Source organism: Triticum urartu, chromosome 6 (genome assembly GCF_003073215.2).
Source record: "Triticum urartu cultivar G1812 chromosome 6, Tu2.1, whole genome shotgun sequence".
Lineage (NCBI taxonomy): Eukaryota > Viridiplantae > Streptophyta > Magnoliopsida > Poales > Poaceae > Triticum > Triticum urartu.
The window spans coordinates 13,468,450-13,490,251 of NC_053027.1; the positions used below are offsets into that span (position 1 = coordinate 13,468,450).

Consider the following 21,802-nt stretch of genomic DNA (forward strand, 5'->3'; position numbering starts at 1 on the left):
CATCTTGCCCACGTGGTATGATTTGCATGTCTCAAGTGATTCAAAATCAAGTGAGTCCAAACGATCCATCTGTATGGAGTTTCTTCATGCATATCTACCAACAAACATGGTTCGCATGTCTCAATCTTTTCAAAACGAGTGAGTCCAAAGATCCATCAAAATGGAGCTTCTTCATGCGTTTTATACCAATATGACTCAAATTGCAGTGCCACAAGTATGTGGTACTATCATTACTATCTTATATCTTTTGGCATGAACATGTGTATCACTACGATCGGGATGGTATTATTCAAATAAACAGAGTAACCATTATTCTCCTTAAATGAATAACTGTATTTCGATAAACATAATCCAATCATGTCTATGCCCAACACAAACACCAAATAACAATTATTTAGGTTTTAATACCAATCTCGATGGTAGAGGGAGCGTACGATATTTGATTACATCAACCTTGGAAACACTTCCAACACATATCGTCATCTCACCTTTAGCTAGTCTCCGTTTATTCCGCAGCCTTTTATTTCGAGTTACTAACACTTAGCAACCAAACTGGTATCTAATACCCTGGTGCTACTAGGAGTACTAGTAAAGTACACATTAATATAATGCATATCCAATATACTTCTGTTGACCTTGCCTGCCTTCTCATCTACCAAGTATCTAGGGTGGTTCTGCTTCGGTGACTGTTCCCCTTATCACAGAAGCACTTAGTCTCGGGCTTTGGGTTCAACTTTGGGTTTCTTCACTAGAGCAGCAACTGTTTTGTCATTTCATGAAGTATCCCTTCCTTGCCCTTGCCCTTCTTGAAACTAGTGGTTTTACTAACCATCAACAATTGATGCTTCTATTTGATTTCTTCTTTCGCGGTGTCAAACATCGCGAATTGCTCAAGGATCATCATGTCTATCCCTGATATGTTATAGTTCATCACGAAGCTCTAGTAGCTTGGTGGCAGTGACTTTGGAGAAACATCACTATCTCATCTGGAAGATTAACTCCCACTCGATTCAAGTGATTGTTATAGTTCATGCTCATCAAAAGGAATCCACTAACAAGGTTGATCAGGTCTTGTTAACAAACTCATTCCGAGTAACATGGAACCGGAGAAATTTCGAATAACACTATGTTACCTCAACGGGGATATGCACATCCCCTATAATAAGAATATCATATTTCTTCTTGACAGTAGGAAGAGGAAATTCAAAACCTCCAAATATAATCGATGGAATTTTTCCAATAGAATTGATACTATGAACTTGAGGTTGTTTCCTCGGAAAGTGTACCGTATGCTCATTGCCATTAACATGAAAAGTGACATTGCCTTTGTTGCAATCAATAACAGCCCCTGCAGTATTCAAAAAAGGTCTTCCGAGAATAATAGACATACTATCTTCCTCGGGAATATCAAGAATAACAAAGTCCGTTAAAATAGTAACGTTTGCAACCACAACAGGCACATCCTCACAAATACCGACAGGTATAGCAGTTGATTTATCAGCCATTTGCAAAGGTATTTCGGTAGGTGTCAACTTATTCAAATCAAGTCTACGATATAAAGAGAGAGGCATAACACTAACACCGGCTCCAATATCACATAAAGCAGTTTTAACATAGTTTCTTTTAATGAAGCATGGTATAGTGGGTACTCCTGGATCTCCAAGTTTCTTTGGTATTCCACCCTTAAAAGTATAATTAGCAAGCATGGTGGAAATTTCAGCTTCCAGTATCTTTCTTTTATTAGTGACCATTTCTTTAATATACTTAGCATAAGGATTCATTTTGAGCATATCAGTTAATCGCATACGCAAAAAGATAGGTCTAATCATTTCAGCAAAGCGTTCAAAATCCTCATCATCCTTTTTCTTGGATGGTTTGGGAGGAAAAGGCATGGGTTTCTGAACCCATGGCTCCCTTTTTTTACCATGTTTCCTAGCAACAAAGTGTCTCTTATCATAACGTTGATTCTTTGATTGTGGGTTATCAAGATCAACAGCAGGTTCAATTTCTATATCATTATCATTACTAGGTTGAGCATCATCATGAACATCATCATTAACATTTTCATTAGGTTCATGTTCATTACCAGATTGTGTTTCAACATCAGAAATAGATATATCATTTGGGTTCTTAGGTGGTTCAGCAATAGATTCACTAGAAGCATGCAAAGTCCTATCATTTTTCTTTTTCTTCTTTTTAGAAGAACTAGGTGCATCAATATTATTTCTCTGAGAATCTTATTCAATTCTCTTAGGGTGGCCTTCAGGATAGAAAGGTTCCTGAGTCATTCTACCAGTTCTAGTAGCCACTCTAACAGCATAATCATTTTTCTTACTATTCATTTCATTGAGTAAATCATTTTTAGCTTTAAGTACTTGTTCTACTTGAGTGGTAACCATAGAAGCATGTTTAGTAATGAGTTTAAGTTCACCTCTAACATCAGCCATGTAATTACCCAAGTGTTCGATCATATAAGCATTTTGTTTTAACTGTCTACCAAAATAAGCATTCAAATCTTCTTGCTTAACCATAAAGTTATCAAACTCATCCAAGCATTGGCTAGCAATTTTAGTAGGAGGGATTTCAGCTCTATCATATCTATAGAGAGAATTTACCTTTACTACCTGTGTCGGGTCATCAAGACCATGAGGTTCTTCAATAGGTAATGGTTTGAGATCATATGTTTCTTCAACAGGCGGTAAATTAAGACCATGTATTTCTTCAATAGGAGGTAAATTCTTAAGATCTTCAGCTTTAATACCCTTTTCTTTCATAGATTTCTTTGCCTCTTGCATATTGAGGGAGTCCAGGATTAGGGGGTGTCCGGATAGCCGGACTCTTGGACTATGAAGATACAAGATTGAAGACTTCGTCCCGTGTCCGGAAGGGACTTTCCTTGGCGTGGAAGGCAAGCTTGGCGATACGGATATGTAGATCTCCTACCATTGTAACCGACTCTGTGTAACCCTAACCCTCTCCGGTGTCTATATAAACCGGAGGGTTTTAGTCCGTAGGACACAACAACAATCATACCATAGGCTAGCTTCTAGGGTTTAGCCTCCTTGATCTCGTGGTAGATCTACTCTTGTACTACCCATATCATCAATATTAATCAAGCAGGAGTAGGGTTTTACCTCCATCGAGAGGGCCCGAACCTGGGTAAAAACATCGTGTCCCTTGTCTCCTGTTACCATCCGCCTAGACGCATAGTTCGGGACCCCCTACCCGAGATCCGCCGGTTTTGACACCGACATTGGTGCTTTCATTGAGAGTTCCTCTGTGTCGTCACTTTTAGGCCCGATGGCTCCTCTGATCATCAACAACGACGCTGTCCAGGCTGAGACTCTTTTCCCCGGACAGATCTTCATCTTCGGCGGCTTCGCACTGCAGGCCAATTCGCTTGGCCATCTGGAGCAGATCGAAAGCTACGCCCCTGGCCACCAGGTCAGATTTGGAAGCTTAAACTACACGGCTGACATCCGCGGGGACTTGATCTTCGACGGATTCGAGCCACAGCCGAGCGCGCCGCGCTGTCACGATGGGCATGATCTAGCTCTACCGCCGAACAGTGCCCTGGAGGCCGCACCCGCATCGGCTCCGACCCTTAATTCGGAGCCAACTGCGCCGATCGAGGATGGGTGGTTGGACACCGCCTCGGGGGCTGCAATCTCTTTGGCGATCGAGCCGAACACCAGCCTTGTCCTTTGCGAAGCTCGTGACTCCAAGGAGCCGGACTCCTCTCCGGACTCCGAGCCCTCCGCGCCCCCGCCGATCGAATCCGATTGGGCGCCGATCATGGAGTTCACCGCCGCGGACATCTTTCAACACTCGCCCTTTGGTGATATTTTGAAATCACTAAAGTATCTCTCTTTATCAGGAGAGCCCTGGCCGGACTGCGGTCAGCAAGGTTGGGATACGGACGATGAAGAAATTCAAAGCCCACCCACCACCCACTTTGTAGCCACTGTCAATGATTTAACCGACGTGCTCGACTTCGACTCTGAAGACATCGACGGTATGGACGATGATGTAGGAGACAAACATGAACCAACGCCTATAGGGCACTGGACAGCCACCTCATCTCATGACGTATACATGGTGGATACACCTAAAGGAAGTGACGACGAGGAACACAGGGATGCAACGAGAGATCGTTCACTCGAAAAGCAATCAAAGCGGCGATGTAAGCGCCGCCCCAAGTCCCGCCTCGACAGAAACAGCAGCCACACAGACCCAGCCATAGAGCAGGACGAGCCGGCGAACGACGAACACGCCGTCGAGCAAACGCCCGAACAGGGCAACTTGGATAAACAAACCGAACATCCCTTCCCCGGCAAAAACAGCATTCCGGACGACCTTACGCCGGACAAGCTCATGGAGCAGAAGAACCTCCACAAAAAGCTCGTTGCCACTGCACGTAGCCTGAAAAAGCAGAAACGGAAGCTCAAAACTGCGGAAGATGCACTCAGAAGCAGATGGAGCGAAGTACTCAACACTGCAGACAAATACGGCGGCAGTCGCCACACCAAAAGCTATCCTAAGCGAAAGCTACTGCCTGAATTTGACTTCGCATGTGCATAGACTTCAAATATATCAATCGGGCCTGCCCGAAAGATCATTCTCCTCTGCCCCGCATCGACCAAATTGTTGACTCGACTGCGGGATGAGTGTTTGTCCTTTTTGGACGCTTATTCGGGGTATCATAAGATCCGACTGTATGGACCCGATGAAATAAAAACAGCTTTTATCACCCCGTTCAGGTGCTTTTGCTATGTTACCATGCCCTTTGGTCTCAAGAATGCTGGTGCCACATTCATGCGCATGATTCAGAAGTGTTTGCTCACTCAAATCAGTCGGAATGTGGAAGCATACATGAACGATATCATGGTCAAGTCACGTAAAGGTTCTGACCTACTGACTGACCTCGCCGAAACCTTTGCCAATTTGAGAAGATATGATATCAAACTTAACCCGTCGAAGTGCACATTCGGAGTCCCAGGTGGAAAGTTACTCGGTTTCCTTGTTTCCGAGCGAGGGATCGATGCAAACCCAGAAAAAGTTGGTGCCATCCTCCGAATGAAATGCCCCGTGCGTGTGCATGATGTTCAGAAGCTTACTGGTTGCTTGGCCGCATTGTGCCGATTCATTTCTTGTCTCGGTGAAAAGGCATTGCCTCTTTACCGATTGATGAAGAAATCTGACAAGTTCGAGTGGACCCCTGAAGCTGACGCAGCGTTTGCAGAGCTCAAAGCCCTGCTTTCCACCTAGCCGGTGCTGGCTGCCCCAATCAGCAAAGAGCCTTTACTGCTTTATATTGCAGCCACTGGACAAGTTGTCAGTACAATACTCATGGTCGAGTGGGAAGAAGAAGGCAAAGCCTACAAAGTTCAGCGCCCAGTGTCCTATATTTCTGAAGTCTTAACTCCGTCCAAGCAGAGATATCCACATTATCAGAAGCTTGTTTATGGGATTTATTTGGCGACAAAGAAAGTTGCACACTACTCTTCAGATCACTCGGTTTCAGTCATCAATGATGCTGCATTGTCAAAAAATTTGAACAACAGAGATGCAACTGGTCGAGTGGCCAAATGGGCGATTGAACTCCTTCTGTTGGATATCAAGTTTGAGGCAAAGAAAGCAATCAAATCCCAAGCAATAGCAGATTTCCTCGCCGAGTGGAGTGAACAGCAACAACCGACTCAGATTCACTCGGAACATTGGAGTATGTTCTTTGATGGGTCCAAGATGATGAATGGTTTTGGTGCTGGAGTAGTCCTGGTATCCCCGCGAGGTGACAAACTCAGTTATGTTCTCCAGATTCCCTTTGATTCCTCCAACAATGAAGCCGAGTATGAGGCACTTCTGTATGGGTTGCGTATGGCCATTTCACTCGGCGTCCATCGTCAAATGGTTTACGGCGACTCAGATTTAGTGGTCAATCAAGTGATGAAGAAGTGGGACATCAGGAGCCCAGCTATGACTGGATACTGCAATGCAGTGAGAAAGTTGGAAATGAGGTTTGAAGGGTTAGAGCTCCACCACATACCCCGACTCAAGAATCAAGCAGCTGATGACTTGGCGAAGAGCGCATTGTGTTCTTGGAGCATCTTCACGCCCCGTCAGTTCAAGAAGATCCTTTCACAGAAGAGCCCCCCCAACCGAAAAGTCCTACCGATCCGACTGAAGTCGAAGTCCCAGCCGTGGTCGACCTGATCATGGAGGTTTTGGTCATCACCCCCGATTGGATGGTGCCATATATTGCGTACCTCCTCAGAAAAGAGCTTCCAGAAGATAAAGATGAGGCCCATCAGATTGTCCGTCGATCCAAAGCCTTCACTATGATAGGTGGATAGCTTTACAGAGAGTGTTACTGGAGTTGCTCAGTGATGCATCACGCGAGAAGAAGGTCAAATGATCCTCAATGATATCCACTCGGGGACCTATGATCACCATGCGTCCTCTCAGACCATCATGGCCAAAGCATACTGAGCGGGATTCTATTGGCCACGAGTAAATGAGATGGCAAAAGATATAGTCGACAAGTGCGAAGGCTATCAGTTCTACTCCAACATGTCCCACAAGTCTGCGTCAGCCCTGAAGACCATTCCACTCGTCTGGCCATTTGTTTTTTTGAATATTTACTGTGAGGCAAAGCCCCACAGCCCTTTATTGAATCAAGAAAAACTGTACAAGCAAAATACAGACTGTACAAAGAAAGAAAGGAAAGAAATATCTAAGGCTAAACATCCCTACCTATTTACAACAGAGAATTAACCCAAGCCAAGAGTTTCGGTCTGATACAATCCATCACCCTGTGGGCAAGCAGTGAGATGTCATGGATGAATTTACACTTCCAAGCACTGAATGTAGCTCTCTCAGCCCTGAAGGTTCTGCCATTTCTTAAAATCCAAATGTTCCAGGCTGCCGTCAGCATGACTTCAAAAAAGAAAGGGTGCCTAAAGCTGGACCTAGCATGCATGATACATTGCAAGACATCAGAGCCCCCGATCCAATCAATGCCTAGATAATTCCAGACCCTTGAGCTGAATGTGCAGTTAAAGAACAGATGTATTCTATCCTCATACACCAGCTCACTGCAAATGAGACAGAAATTGTCCTCTTGGCTTGAGCGCCAATGCCTTCTAACCAACATGTCCTTGGTGTTCAGCCTGTCAAAGAAGAGGAGCCACCCAAACACCTTTATCTTCATGGTGCACCTACTCTGCCACAACCACTTGCAAGGTTGTATTGTAGGTAGATGGGAGTGCATGATCGTGTAGAAGTTCTTGGTAGTGTATTCCCCTGATTTGCCAGGCCATATCCAAACATCAGGTATCGTTGGGTCTCTGTCCAACTGCATGATCCAACCTTCCAGTATATGTAATTCAGCAGCAGCCTCATGAGAAATAGGCAGATAAAACATGGAGAAGAGATCATGTGATTGAAGAAATTCCTGCACAGAGATCTTATCATTATTGGCAAATGAAAACAACCTTGGCAATCTCCAACATAATGGCCTAGCAGAACCCCCAATGTGCCAAGAATCTGTCCAGAACAAAACTGAATCTCCCATGTTGATGTTAACCGAGGCAATAGCAGTATAAGCCTCATGCAGCTTAGAACATCCCTCCACCAAAAATATCCAACTTCAGCTGTTGCCTGTGGAACACCATGATCATAGTAACTGTTCCATATCGGGGTCACCCAAGGAATGTCGACCTTGTTGTAGAACTTGTGGAGGTGCTTGATAAGGAGTCCTTTGTTCTGGATATGGTTGTTTGGGGATTGGATATGGTTGGACCCCTGAGAACCGGCAGAAGTGGTTTCACTCATTTGCTTGTAGCAGTCGACAAGTTCACTAAATGGATCGAAGCCAAGCCTATCAAGAATCTCGATTCAAGCATTGCCATCAGTTTCATCAGAGAGCTGACATTCAGATATGGGGTCCCTCACAGTATTATCATAGATAATGGCTACAATTTTGATTCTGATGAGTTCAGAGCATTATGCGCCGCCCAAGGAACTCGGGTCGACTACGCGTCTGTCGCGCTTCCGCAGTCGAATGGGCTGGCATAGAGAGCAAATGGTTTGATCCTCCAAGGGCTGAAACTCCGGTTGATGCGTGACCTCAAGCATGCGGCAGGCGCTTGGGTATTCGAGTTACCATCAGTCCTTTGGGGATTGACAAAAAACCGAATCGGTCGACTGGCCGGACTCCTTTCTTCTTGGTCTATGGGGATGAAGACGTGCTACCGAGTGATTTGCTTCACAACACGCCCCGAGTAGAACTTTTCTCAGAAGCTGAAGTAGAACAAGCTCGGAAAGATGTTGTTGACTTTCTGGAAGAAGAAAGAGAGATGGCCTTGATCCGGTCGACCATTTATCAGCAAGACCTCCGTCGATTCCATGCCAGAAACGTGAGAGGTCGAGCATTTCAGGAGGGAGACCTGGTGCTCCGAGTGGATCAGCAACGGCCTCACAAGCTTGCTCCTGTTTGGGAAGGTCCCTTCATCATCACCAAGATGTTCCACAACGGAGCGTATCACCTCTACGATGTGGAACACAAGAACGACGAGCCACGCGCTTGGAATGTGGAGCTGCTCCGCCATTTTTATACTTAATCATTTGGACTGATGAAATGTAATAAGAAGTACCTTTCAGTTTGTTTATCAAAGACACAATTTTACAGTCTCCTAAATGATTGTTGTTACATATGCATGTGTTCAAAAAAACAATGGGTGGCTTAGTCACGAACCTGATTCGCCTAAGCTTCAAAAACTACACCGAGTGAAGAGCAACCCTCTCACTCGGGGGCTTAGCTGCAGTCCCGTACTCGCCTAAGTTTAAAAAATCCTACCGAGTGAAGAGCAACCCTCTCACTCGGGGGCTTAGCTGCAGTCCTGTACTCACCTAAGATTTAAAAAAATCCTACCGAGTGAAGAGCAACCCTCTCACTCGGGGGCTTAGTTGCAATCCCGTACTCGCCTAAGTTTAAAAACTCATATCGAGTGAAGAGCAACCCTCTCACTCGGGGGCTTAGCTGCAGTCCCGTACTCGCCTAAGTTTAAAAAAATCCTAACGAGTGAAGAGCAACCCTCTCACTCGGGGGGCTTAGCTGTAGTCCCGTACTCGCCTAAGTTAAAAAATCCTACCGAGTGAAGAGCAACCCTCTCACTCGGGGGCTTAGCTGCAGTCCCGTACTCGCGTAACTTTAAAAAATCCTACCGAGTGAAGAGCAACCTGTCGGTGTCAAAACCGGCGGATCTCGGGTAGGGGGTCCCGAACTATGCGTCTAAGGCGGATGGTAACAGGAGGCGGGGGACACAATGTTTACCCAGGTTCGGGGCCTCTCGATGGAGGTAATACCCTACTTCCTGCTTGATTGATCTTGATGATATGAGTATTACAAGAGTTGATCTACCACGAGATCGTAGAGGCTAAACCCTAGAAGCTAGCCTATGATTATGATTGTTGTTGTCCTACGGACTAAACCCTCCAGTTTATATAGACACCGGAGGGGGCTAGGGTTACACAGAGTCGGTTACAAGGGAGGAGATTTACATATCCGAATTGCCAAGCTTGCCTTCCACGCAAAGGAGAGTCCCACCCGGACACGGGACGAAGTCTTCAATCTTGTATCTTCATAGTCCAACAGTCCGGCTAAAGGATATAGTCCGGCTATCAGAGGACCCCCTAATCCAGGACTCCCTCAGTAGCCCCTGAACCAGACTTCAATGACGATGAGTCCGGCGCGCAGATTGTCTTCGGCATTGCAAGGCGGGTTCTTCCTCCGAATACTCCATAGAAGATTTTGAACACAAGGATCGTGTTCGGCTCTGCAAAACAAATTCCACATACCACCGTAGAGAGTAATATTCCCACAAATCTAATCTGCTGACAACTTTTCATAACGTGACGTCATGCCGCGGGCCTGTCATTATGAACCATTTTTCCCAGCCTGCCACTGCACGTGTTGCGAGGTGGTTGTATTGGCACGTCTTGTCGAAGCAGAGATCGTGTTCCTCTTATCACGGGATTCTCATCAATACGGGTATGGGTAAACCAGTCGTGCCTGCTGCTATGACTCCTCGATTTTAGGCAAGTCCCAAACGGCCACGCGAAGGACGCTCGGTATTCACCCTCTTTATAAAGGGGCCAAGGCCTGTCCTTTTCTTCTCGCGCTCAATCGAATCCTTCCCCCACCTCGAGTTCCAACACCCAAGGCTCAGGCTTAAGTGCTTCGGACCTTCAACCATGTCCGGATCCAACCTTCAAGGCCGGTGGATGGCCTCCTCTGTCACAGAGGAGGATATCAAGAAGCTAAGAGAAGCCACGTATCTGACCGCCGAAATCTCGCACAGGCTGCCTGCTCAAGGGCAGGTCATCCCCACTCCCGAACCCAACAAGAGTGTCATATTTGTTTCCCACTTCCTCCGAGGGCTAGGCTTTAGTCTTGATCCCTTTGTTAGAGGGCTTGTGTTCTATTACGGGCTCGATTTCCATGATCTGGCTCCGGATTCCATCCTTCACATCTCGTCGTTCATCGTCGTGTGTGAGACCTTCCTCCGCATCGCCCCACACTTCGGCTTATGGCTCAAGACCTTCAATGTGAAGCCAAATATGATCGATGGGCGACACGCAGAGTGCGGAGGTGCCATAATAAGCAAAGGCGCCGCTGCGCCATGGCCAAAGGGTTCCTTCCCGGAGACGTCCGACTTATGGCAGCGGGAGTGGTTTTACATCACAGCTCCCCGAAGTACTAAGTGGGCAGCTACCCCCGCCTTCCGTCCGGGCCCTCCGCCACAATTGGCATCATGGGTTAACAAGGGGCTCGACTGGGGGCCAGTTAATGATGTGCCGACATTGCAGAGTCGCATCCGAGATCTCCTCAAGAGAGATGTCAGCCTTGTCAAGGTAATGCAAGTAATGCTAGTTCGTCGGGTCCTGCCATGTCAACGTCGACCTCTTCGTATGTGGTCTCCGCGAAGGAGGATAACCGGGCAGAAGAAACTGAAATTCCCTCTTCCCAAGGAAGGAAAAGGACGGCCTCTAAAGAATTGGAAACAAGGGTTTCCAAACGAGGGAAGAAACCTTCGCCATGGGGCCCTGCCCTGGAGGGCATCCTTGCCGCATAATGCCCGCAAGGGGATCGGCCCTCCACCGAGCTGTAAGTGAACAAGAGTACTTGATAGTAAATATATCCTGCTTCATCTTTGAGGACAATAACCGAGACGTATGTCTTGCAGTTCGGACCATAGCCCTTCTCGACAGAGTTCGTCTTCGGGGGATCTTCTTCGTGAGATGATGGAGAGCGAAACGCCTCCACGTGCCTCCCCGCCTCATGAGGCGGACGACCCTGAGGTGTCGTCACGGAGGATTCTCCTGATCCACCAAGGCCAGAAGGTAACCCTTCGGCCACCCGAAGTCCCGAGTATTCGGCTCCTAAGGAGAGCAACAGAAAGAGTCCAGGATTATCCGGTGCACGACCGGATGTACTGATGAATCTTCTGGAGCAAGCGGTTATCTCAAAGGCGCATCGTACTTTAATGGGTACGGTGGTTGAGAGGATTTCATCTGCCGAAAGCGGGTTGCATGAACCTTTTATGAGCCTGCTAAGAGGCTTTGAGGTACGTGAAGTAATATATATATATATTGATGGTACCGCACACACTAGGTGTGCCCTTATGCAGATAGTAGCCCTTGAGACTCTGGTTGCTGTCCAAAGGTGGCAAACAGAGGATCATAGTCCCAGGTAATGATCATGCTGCCTTTATGTGCAGGCGGCTGAGGGTCCGGTGGCTGGCCGGACTAGTGAGTTTGCCGAACTGAAGCTGCAACTTGATGCGGCAGATGCTGACGTCGTGCTTGTAAACAAGCGGCTTGATGAGGCACGGGTTATGTATTCTCCAGTGGTCAACAGATATTAAGAGGAGCAAGATGCTAGTATCTGTCATATGATGTGATTGCAGATGGAGCTGCCGCCGTGGAGACCCTTCGGGCATAGCTTTCCCGAGCCAAGGAACAAGCCAGGAGAAGCGATGCGGCCGCCCTGAAGGCGAATGAAGAGTTAAGAGCCGAACAAGTTGCTCATCGCCAGAGCAAAGATAAAATAGCCAAGATGGCTGTTGAGCTGAAGGATGCCGCCGACCGATATGAGCTTCTTGAAAAGGAAAGCAAAGCGCAAGCGGCGGATCTGAAGAAGGCCATGGTAGCAGCCAAGGAAACCCGCTCGAAAATCAGAGCGGCGAAGGAGGAGCTTCGTCAAGCCGGAAATATCACGGTTGGAAAGCCCTTTTTGTTGCGGACGAAGTTTGGAGATCCGAAGTATGCCCCTCTGGACAAATTATGGAGTGTTGTGCCACATATCGATGATGTAAAGAGGTCGGCGTGCATAGAAGGTGCGCGGATGGCTCTCGCCCGTGTTAAGACATACTGGGTAGAGATGGAGGCCACCGCTATTGCAACCCGGGATCCGGCCATAGGCCAGATCTCGGTCGAGCACTATTTTGAAGAAGTCCTAGAAGGTGCTCGTTTAATAGAGGCTCAGTGCTCGAAGAGTATCATGTTCAAGTGACATGTATCCCAATTGTAAAAACAATGCTATTTGGATTATAAAGGCTATGTTTATACTTTTGCCTGAAAGTATTATGATGCCTCCTGTGCGGCCGTTTATGTATGTATATAACCTGAAAGTTTGTAGTCGTCGGCTTCAGCCCCCACGCATATAATGCGGGGGTGTTCGGAAAAGCGTGTGTTCACACTTGATCCAACGTCTTGGTCCATTAAGGAGGTGATAGCGCGGCGAACAAGGCAACCGGACTATATTGCTTTAACACTTTCACTTAGCCATAGGAGTTTGATGGTGGGGCTACTATATAGCCCCTGGTACTTCCACGCTCATCCGAGTACGGGGCGCGTACATACATGACCGGTAAAACCGACCCTTCGTTAATGTGGAGGAATCGTGAAGATTCCACTAAGTCATCGAGTGGTTGACCAGTCTCGCGCTTTATCATGACAGTCAGTTTTCGGCTTTCTCTACTGAGGTGCTCGTCCAGATGAAGCAGGGCACAACCGCAGTAGTTCTCCCGGTGCCATCTTAGCCGATAGAGTGGAACGTAAGGTAGCAAAACACGGGAGCCGGGCAAACCCAACATTTGACCAAAGACATGATTCGGAGCTGATGCATATAAGGCCAAACTCGCGACGCCGAACACTCCCTAAGGTGTTCGGTCTTTACAACATATACCGCGCTGAGTAACGCCCTTGATAATGAACCTCGATTTTCCAGGTACGTGCATTACCTTGACGTGGCGAAATGCCAATAAGCCAGCATCCCTCACGGTTGTGTTAAGTATCTGGGGGTTTCAAGCAACAAGAGACAGTAAGAAAGGTTTACACAGGGTCTTAATCTAAAAAGAAACCTTTGAGCGGGGCCTTGCTGCACGTCTGCGCATGTGTCTCTGTTGTGCCATATCCTGGAAGGGTGTAGCACGATTATCATTTGTAAAAGAGAAAAACTTAGGTGAAAGTCTTCGTGCGAAAAATTGGTTATTCTTGATAAACCATTAAAATTCAATCTAAATAAGGTCAAACCGAACTGTAGTCCTTTTTACATGCGGTAAGCCCCTAGTGTCACCTATGGGGGTATATCCATCGACCAATCTCAGGTTTGTCTAAGATGTTGTAGCTAGTGGTGCGTCGGACTCGTCTAGCCGTGTCCGCGGTCTTGACGACCGATCATTTATTCTGGCTGGAGAGGTCGTTCGGTGTTCGGCTGCTAAAGCCGCCACACATTCTTCCGCATGTAAGGAATGCTTTGTGTTTCCGCTAACTATGATGATGCCACGTGGACCGGGCATCTTAAGCTTAAGATAAGCGTAATGCGGTACTGCATTAAAACGAGCGAATGTCGTTCTTCCGAGTAGTGCTTGATAGCCGCTTCGGAATGGAGCAATGTCGAAGGTTAACTTTTCACTTCGGAAGTTGTCTGGAGAGCCGAATACAACCTCTAGTACTAGAGAGCCCGTACAATGGGCCTCTAGGCCAGGTATTACTCCTTTAAAGGTAGTATTGCTTTGGCTGATTCTTGTAGGGTCTATCCCCATTTTGCAGATTGTGTCCTGATATATCAGATTAAGATTACTGCTGCCGCCCATAAGGACTCGGGTGAGGTGGTATCCGTCAATTATTGGGTCTAGCACCAAGGCAGCCAATCCTCCGTGCCGGATACTAGTCGGGTGATCCCTACGATCAAAAGTGATCGGGCAGGCCGGCCAAGGGTTGAACTTGGGGGTGACGGGCTCTACGGCGCATATGTCTCGGAGTGTGTGTTTGCTCCTCCTTTTTGTTATGTGAATCGTGTTCACTGTTTGACCTCTGGTGGGAATTTTTTCTGTCCCCCAGTGTTTTGCTGGCGAGGCTCATCCTCGTCTTCACTTGGTGTCTCCCTCCCCTTGTGTTCGGCGTTTAGCTTGCCGGCCTGCTTGAAGACCTAGCATTCTCTGTTGGTGTGATTTGCAGGTTTGTCGCAGGTGCCATGAATCTGACATGATCTGTCTAGAATCTTGTTTAGGCTGGACGGTCCATCTCTGCTGCCTTTGAATGGCTTTTTTCGTTGACCGGGTCGAGAGCCCCTGAATCCGGCGTTTACTACCGTGTTGTCTGGGCTGTCTTCATTGTTTCGACGCTTGCTTTTATTGCGCCGTGGTTTTCCATTGCCATCCCTGACTTCGGATGTGCCTGGGTCGCTAGTGCCACTACGGGCCAGCCAACTGTCTTCGCCCATGCAGAAGCGGGTCATTAGGCTTGTTAGGGCTGCCATTGTCCTCGGTTTTTCCTGGCCGAGGTGTCTGGCGAGCCATTCGTCCCTGACACTATGTTTGAAAGCCGCTAAGGCTTGGCGTCCGGGCAGTCGACAATTTGATTCTTCTTAGTGAGGAATCTGTTCCAAAGCTTTCAGGCTGACTCTCTGGGCTATTGAATTATATGACTTAAATCATCTGCATCCGGAGGTCGGACATAGGTCCCCTGAAAATTGGCCCTAAAAGCATCCTCAAGCTCTTCCCAACTTCCAATTGAGTTTTCGGGGAGGCTCTTCAGCCAATGCCGAGCTGGTCCTTTTAACTTGAGGGGCAAGTATTTGATGGCGTGGAGGTCATCTCCTCGAGCCATGTGTATATGAAGGATAAAGTCCTCAATCCAGACCCCAGGGTCTGTCGTTTCGTCGCATGCCTCTATGTTCACGGGTTTGAATCCTTCTGGAAATTCGTGATCCAGCACCTCATCGGTGAAGCATAGGGGGTGCGCAGCACCCCTGTATTTGGATGTGTCATGGCATTCTGACGGTTGTAGTGTTCGGTTTTGATTCCGAGCTGTTATTCGGTCAGTATAGCCGTTTGGCCGGCCATGATTCTATGCCGGACCGCGCTTCCTAGATCCATAGATGGACCTGGTTATACCGGCTTTTTGGTGCAAGTCCTCACGTAAATCGTGTGCTGACTTATGTGCGGCATCGTTAGCCGCCCTGTCGCGGCCGTGGGGTGGTCGATCCGGCTGATCAGCCGTTTTATTTTTCGGCTGTATGGGCTCTAGAGCCTCATCATCGAATTCAGGCAGTAGCTTGCGCTTTGGATAGCTCTTTGTGTGGCGACTGCCACCGTACTTTTCTTCAGTGTCAAGCACTTTATTCCATCTACTGATGAGTGTATTTTGCGCGGCCTTAAGCCTTTGCTTCTGTTTCTTCAGGCTCCTCGTGGTGGCAGTAAGCCTTTTTTGAAGGTTCTCTTGCTCCAAGTACCTTTCCGGGATGATGTGTGCATCGTCGTCCGGACTGTTCTCCTCTCCGGAGACAGGTTGATTAGCTTTACCCCCGGCGTCGCCGTGATCGGATAGCGGCTCCGTACTATGTTCGCCGTCCGCTGGTTCATCCTGCTCCATCGCTGGATCCATGTGGTCGCCGTTTCTTTCAGAGTCGACCGGGGTATTATTCTTTCTTGCGTTGTTATCGCTGTTTTTGCTGAGGCGGGATTTGGAGTGGCGCCTACGCCGTCGCTTTGGTTGCTTCCCGAGGGAACTATCCTTCGCTGCATCCTTCCGCTCCTCGTCATTGTTTTCTGTGGGTGTATCCACCATATATATATCGTGTGATGAAGTGGCTGTCCAGCGCCCTGGGGGTGGTGGTTCCTGTTCCTCTCATGCATCGTCGTCCATACCGTCGATGTCTTCGAAGTCGAAATTAAGCATGTCGGTTAAGTCGTCAACAGTGGCTATTAAGTGGGTGGTGGGTGGGAATGAATTTCTTCGTCATCCGCTTCCCAATCAAGCCGGACACAGTTCGGCCAAGGGCCTTCTGACAAGGAGAGAGACCTTAATGAATTTAGCACATCGCCTAGGGGCGAGTGCTGAAAGATATCCGCGGAGGAAAACTCCATGATCGGTGCCCAATCAGATTCGATAGGCACTGACGCAGGCGGTTCGGAGCCCGTGGCCGGGGACGAATCCAAGAGTCCGACAACACAGGGCTCATAGGAGGTGAAGTCGGTATTCGGCTCTATCGCCGCTGAGTGTGCGGCCTCCGTGGCAGGGTCCATCCACCCGTCCTCGGACAGCGCAATCTGTTCCGGATTGGGGGCCGGAGTAGCCACAGGTGTGATCTCCCGAACACTGTCCGACGGCAGAGCTAAGTCATGCTCGTCGTGAATGTGCGGCGCACCTGACATGGGCTCGAATCCGTCGAAGATCAAGTCTCCGCGGATATCGGCAGTATAGTTTAAACTTCCAAACCTGACTTGACGGCCAGGGGCGTAGCTCTCGATCTGCTCCAGATGGCCAAACGAGTTGGCCCGCAATGCGAAGCCGCCAAATACGAAGATCTGTCCGGGGAGAAAAATCTCACCCTGGATCGCATTGTTGCCGATGATCGAAGGAGCCATCAAGCCTCACTACACCACGACACTGCATTCCCTACGGATGTGTGTTGGAAAAAGTCTGTTTTGCCGACCGACTGTTTGTTGGTAAAACTCTTATCAGATTGTTGGTCGGTATTACACGTATATAACGACCAACTGTCGGTTGGGAATGCTGAAATGTATAACATCGAGCTGTTGGTGGGTAATAATCGCACTCTTGTCACACCGTCGGTTGGCAAATATTCCCGACCGACTGTGGGTCGACAACTGGGCCGCCAAAAATATCCGTTCGCGCGCCTGCGAAATCTTAGCGCGAAAGCCCATCCGAAACTTTCATGCCGCGCGCTCCCAAAGCCCACCTCCTAATAATCACCCGTGAAAAAAAACACCACCCCGCTATCTCTCTGTCCTCTCTCCCTTATCTCTTTCTCTCCCGATCTGAGCGGCGCGGCGAGCGGCGGCGGAGGCGACGCTCGCATCTGGCGACGCTTCCACCACTCTGTCCATCTCTTCCTCCCACCAATCCATCACCATCCCCATCCCCATCCCCACATCGCTGCAGTTTCCCCATGTGGAGACGGTCCTGTGGCGCCGATGCTCTCACCCAGTTGCCGGCGGCGGCACTTCTTGTTTGCTCCCAAGCGCCCGATGAGGCCACCTCTCCGCTCCTCCGATGTCACCTCCGCCCCAACCCATACCCAGCTCCCTCTCCACCTTCCCATGGTAGCAGATCTGAGCGGGACAAGGTCCCTTCGGTCCTGGCGGTTCGGACGAGGCGGGCGGCCTCTTCTCCCGTATCTTCTGGTAACTAGGAGCATGGTGGTGCTGCCCCCATCTCTCTTAGCTATCCATGGCGGCAACAAAAACATCCGTAAGCTCTCTCTCCATCTCTCCCTCTTCCTGCAGATTTTAAGTCCCAGCGATGAACCTTCCATAGCCCCAGTGATTTTTTTCACTTGGTCTTAAGTTTATTGATCGCTTTAAAAAAAATCAGTGCTGCTTTCATTCATGGAAATAAAGAAGTCTTTGAAGTAGTAAAGTTCAAACCCTAGCCATCAATTGCCATTATTTTCTATTTATAGATATTGTGCGATTGTTAGCAGACTGAATTGGATAATGATTTTTTGCAGAGTGAAACAAACCTTAATAGGTTTTGTGGATGTTTCGGCAATTACTCAACTACTAACAAAAACAGAAGGCGACTGGAAGATGTCCATCACCATATGCCTGCATCACATCAAGTGTATCTGGATATGTGAGTATTTTTACAGATCTTGAGTTTTGTCATACAATTTTACTTGTTTTCTGCATTTTCTTCTTTTTCTCACTTTTGATCTGTAATTGAGGTTATGCCAGGCTGCTTGTTTTTTTATATCTGGTCATTTTTTCATGAATGATATGCTAAATCTTATTCTTTGAGCATGATAGTTTCATGAAACCTAGATTTGATATTTTTTATCTTTTGGGTAGGTAACGAACTAAAATTGAGGATTCTTCAAGAAGCTGCTTCTATTCGTGCACAGTGGCATTGTAGCCAGGTAAGAGGTAGATAGGTCTTTTCTGGTTGCTCGTCTATACATCATCCTTTCATTAGTCATTTGTAATTACCATATGGAAGCACAAGCACGATTGTACTTCTCTTAGAATGAGAAAAGAAACACACATCAGACTGGCATACATTCATACTACTCTACTGTGGTCGATTTCAGTTGCAAATAAGTTCTCTTCTGATTTAAATGATCATTTTCCATGTCGAGAAGGAAATTTTATGCTCACTAGATTACATTTTCAGATGATAATATAGGTTACAAATTGAACGTCAAACAGTTGGCTGGACACTTTGCATCAGTCCTGATATCACTTAGAATTTAGAACAAGACTGTATCTCTGGAGATTTTCTGAAGTTTCAAGTGTGTACCTAACCAACTGAATAGTATAGATGCATTTATTACTTTTACTTGACACCGTTGACACTCTAACGTTTGTAGGGTTCAGTCGATGCATGGTTTGCTTGGAATTCTTGGCTATGTACAGTTCACCTCCCATATTTGAAGATATGTCAACCTGCTAGCTCAGGTATTTTTATGCATCTATTAATCATATGAACTGTACAAAAAGGGATAGGACACAGTTTGTACGAACTTTGGTAGTTAAATAGCCTTCCTTTCAAATTGCCAATTTCTACCTTGTGTTATGAATGGAGTGTAGTTTTATCATCATTGTAGCTTATCTGAATGACATAAATATTAGTGTGTACAAGTTTAGCAGATATGACAATCTTCTTGTTGGACAAATCCACGACTAGTTTTATCTCATCTGGTTGTGTATAAAGAGGCCTAGGTTTTTCGTACCATCGTTTTGCCTTCCAGATTCGGCATAGTCAAACCACTATGGAAGGAAATCTGGTCGGTCTGCCCATGTCAATGGGCAACCCGCTTTACCAACCTTCCTACATCTCTTATCATTTGTTTTATTTTTCTGTAAAATTCTGCGAGGCCAATGACCTTGCTCGTATTTTAATCTGCAGTTTTATTTAATATGTCGTGGTTGTGATACCAATGATGATTAGTGAGATGGTTTACTTACCAACACTATGCAACGATGCAATTGCACTGGAGTCAAATGGTGAGATTTTCTGTTGTAACATATCTTTCTCAAAAAATTCGAATTCTTTGGCTCTTACTGCTGGTAACTGATGATCAGATATCTTACACTCCCAATGGACAATTTCATGTGTGTATTAAACTATTAATAATCTCCGCTCATTATCTAATGCCTGCATTAAAATGATCTATTTGTTATTTTTTCCTTCTCAAATTTATCAATCGAAGCGTGCAATAGGGTGGCAAGTGATATGAAACTAGAAGTACATGGTGTGGGAAGTGGGCATTATAGGTTGTTGTTGGATCTCTTAAATTGACTGCTTTATTCTTGGTTATTTTTCATGGAAATATAATACTCGTGAATCACCTTTTTGCTATTTTCTGAGAATATACACTTAGACTTCTAACAGAGACTTAGTAATCAGTAAGAGAGAACTGTATCTGTACAGTCATAGCTGAACTTAGCATTCAAGTTTCCTTTGTCACTATAGCCCTGTGTTGACACTGTAGTAGATAGGCAGCTAGGCTAACATGTACTGATAGAGTTTGGTTGTACGACACCCTTCTGAAGAAACTGCAAAGATCATGTATCAGTATGGTAGTCCTTTGTAGTCTGTACATTCCCATTGTTAAGAGTGTAAATTCAAATGGTTCCTTATCCTGGATCATTTTATTGCGCAAAGAGCTTATTCTTTTTTGGTGGGATGTTATTAGAGGTCTGAGCTATATAAGTCACTGCGGTAAATGAAGTCTGAAGTTTCATGTAAACTCTTACTTATTTATGGCCCATTCTGTTTAATCTTTGGTGATAAATACAATTCTGCTCCATAAAATGAGCGAATATCGGAGAAGGTCGCGCTCAGTTTCAGTTTTAAACCAATTGTTTTGTTGCCATCTACTTTAAATTTTTAATCCGGTCATAGTAAAAGTCATCTAATGGACAACTCCTTGTATAATTTATCTTGTTGATATTCATGGAAGCTTTTACAGTTATCAATGAAATATAGTGTCTAGAAATTAGGACGTTTTAACTAGTGCTTAGCATGCCCTTTACATGGTTACCTATACCTGAATGAAGTGCCTTCCTTAGTAGGTGTTTTGGTACTAGCTTGCCTTGTGAAGTAATAGTTGTTTGTCAATGTTATGCTTTATACAAATTTTGATGGTGCAATTTTCTATGAATGTAATTGCAACTTCTTTACATTTTGTAGGAAAGACATGCAAGAGGACGAGGAACCATGAAGTCGGCGGTTTACGTCAACGGGATATTTTGTGTAATGGTGATAGATTCATTGGAGATGCATTTTACCTATCATTTTGTACACCCACATTGTGTCTGGGACAATGAACCATAATCTATTCATTCTGCAAGATCTGCTGTATGTAGTTGCCCACTGTAAGGAGCCGAGGCAGATGATGTGCCTCGGAGACATATTCTAGAAAACAAAAGAATTTTTTGCTCTCAGACAATGAACCAGAAAGTTTCCTCTATTTAATGAGTTACATTAGTTTATAGGGAACTTGGATGGTCACTAGTTTATAACAGATGGACTTTTTATATGTGAAAAGTAATGAATCTATGTTATTATTGTTTGGTTCTGGTTTAATATTGTCGGATGACATGCATGTTGCTATTATGAATTATATAACTTGATTGATTGATTTTTTGATGGTAATGTGAAATCCAGCTATGAGAGGGCTAACGGATGTTGGTCGGAAAAGCAAACCCTGTCTAACAGTCGGTTGGGAAAGCCTAATACAAGGCCCAACGGAATGTTGGTTGGGAAAGAACACGCTATCAGATAGTCGGTCGGGAAAGGCCCATGGCAACACCAATAAATTGTTGGTCGGGAAAAGATACCCTGTCCCATAGTCGGTCGGGAAAGGCCATGGCAGTCTCAACGGACTGTTGGTCGGGAAAGGCCCATGGTAGGCCCAACAGAATGTTGGTCGGGGAAGATATGCCATAAGTCGGGAAAAATATGTCGGTCGGGAAAGGGTTTTCCCGTCTGGACTTTCCCCAACAGACAGGATCGGTCGGCAATAGTCTTTCCCAACCGACTGTCTATTGGCAAAACGTGTATTCCCATCCAACCTAGCTGTTGGGGAAGTAGTGCTGTGGTGTAGTGCCTTATGGTGACGGCACAGTGGAACTCTCAATGAAAGCACCAATGTTGGTGTCAAAACCGGCGAATCTCGGGTAGGGGGTCCTGAACTGTGCGTCTAAGGCGGATGGTAACAGGAGGCGGGGGACACAATGTTTACCCAGGTTCGGGCCCTCTCGATGGA

The 21,802-nt window shown here is 46.5% G+C and overlaps 1 protein-coding gene across 4 annotated transcripts; it reads left to right on the forward strand.

Moving 5' to 3' along the window:
• The first annotated feature begins 17,294 nt into the window (after positions 1-17,294).
• Positions 17,295-21,107, forward strand: LOC125515907. Of its 4 annotated transcripts, XR_007287167.1 has the most exons (6): positions 17,295-17,781; positions 18,041-18,165; positions 18,381-18,448; positions 18,899-18,986; positions 19,438-19,535; positions 20,725-21,107. XR_007287167.1 is itself a non-coding variant. In XM_048681392.1 (5 exons), exons 2-5 carry the CDS (start codon positions 18,120-18,122, stop codon positions 20,859-20,861), a joined length of 339 nt encoding a protein of 112 aa, XP_048537349.1. In that variant the 5' UTR covers positions 17,295-17,781; positions 18,041-18,119; the 3' UTR covers positions 20,862-21,107. The 4 variants fall into 4 exon arrangements, 1 of the variants encoding a protein (XP_048537349.1); XR_007287168.1 differs by having other exon boundaries at positions 19,438-21,107; XR_007287169.1 differs by having other exon boundaries at positions 18,906-18,986; positions 19,438-21,107.
• Positions 21,108-21,802: the final 695 nt, after the last annotated feature.

What these genes read in the sequence shown, in the direction of transcription:
- LOC125515907 (XM_048681392.1), top strand. Translation starts at nt 18,120, where the DNA reads ATGTCCATCACCATATGCCTGCATCACATCAAGTGTATCTGGATAT. An exon ending in CATCAAGTGTATCTGGATAT is followed by an intron (nt 18,166 to 18,380) that starts GTGAGTATTTTT and finishes TCTTTTGGGTAG; the next exon opens with GTAACGAACTAAAATTGAGG. An exon ending in CACAGTGGCATTGTAGCCAG is followed by an intron (nt 18,449 to 18,898) that starts GTAAGAGGTAGA and finishes TAACGTTTGTAG; the next exon opens with GGTTCAGTCGATGCATGGTT.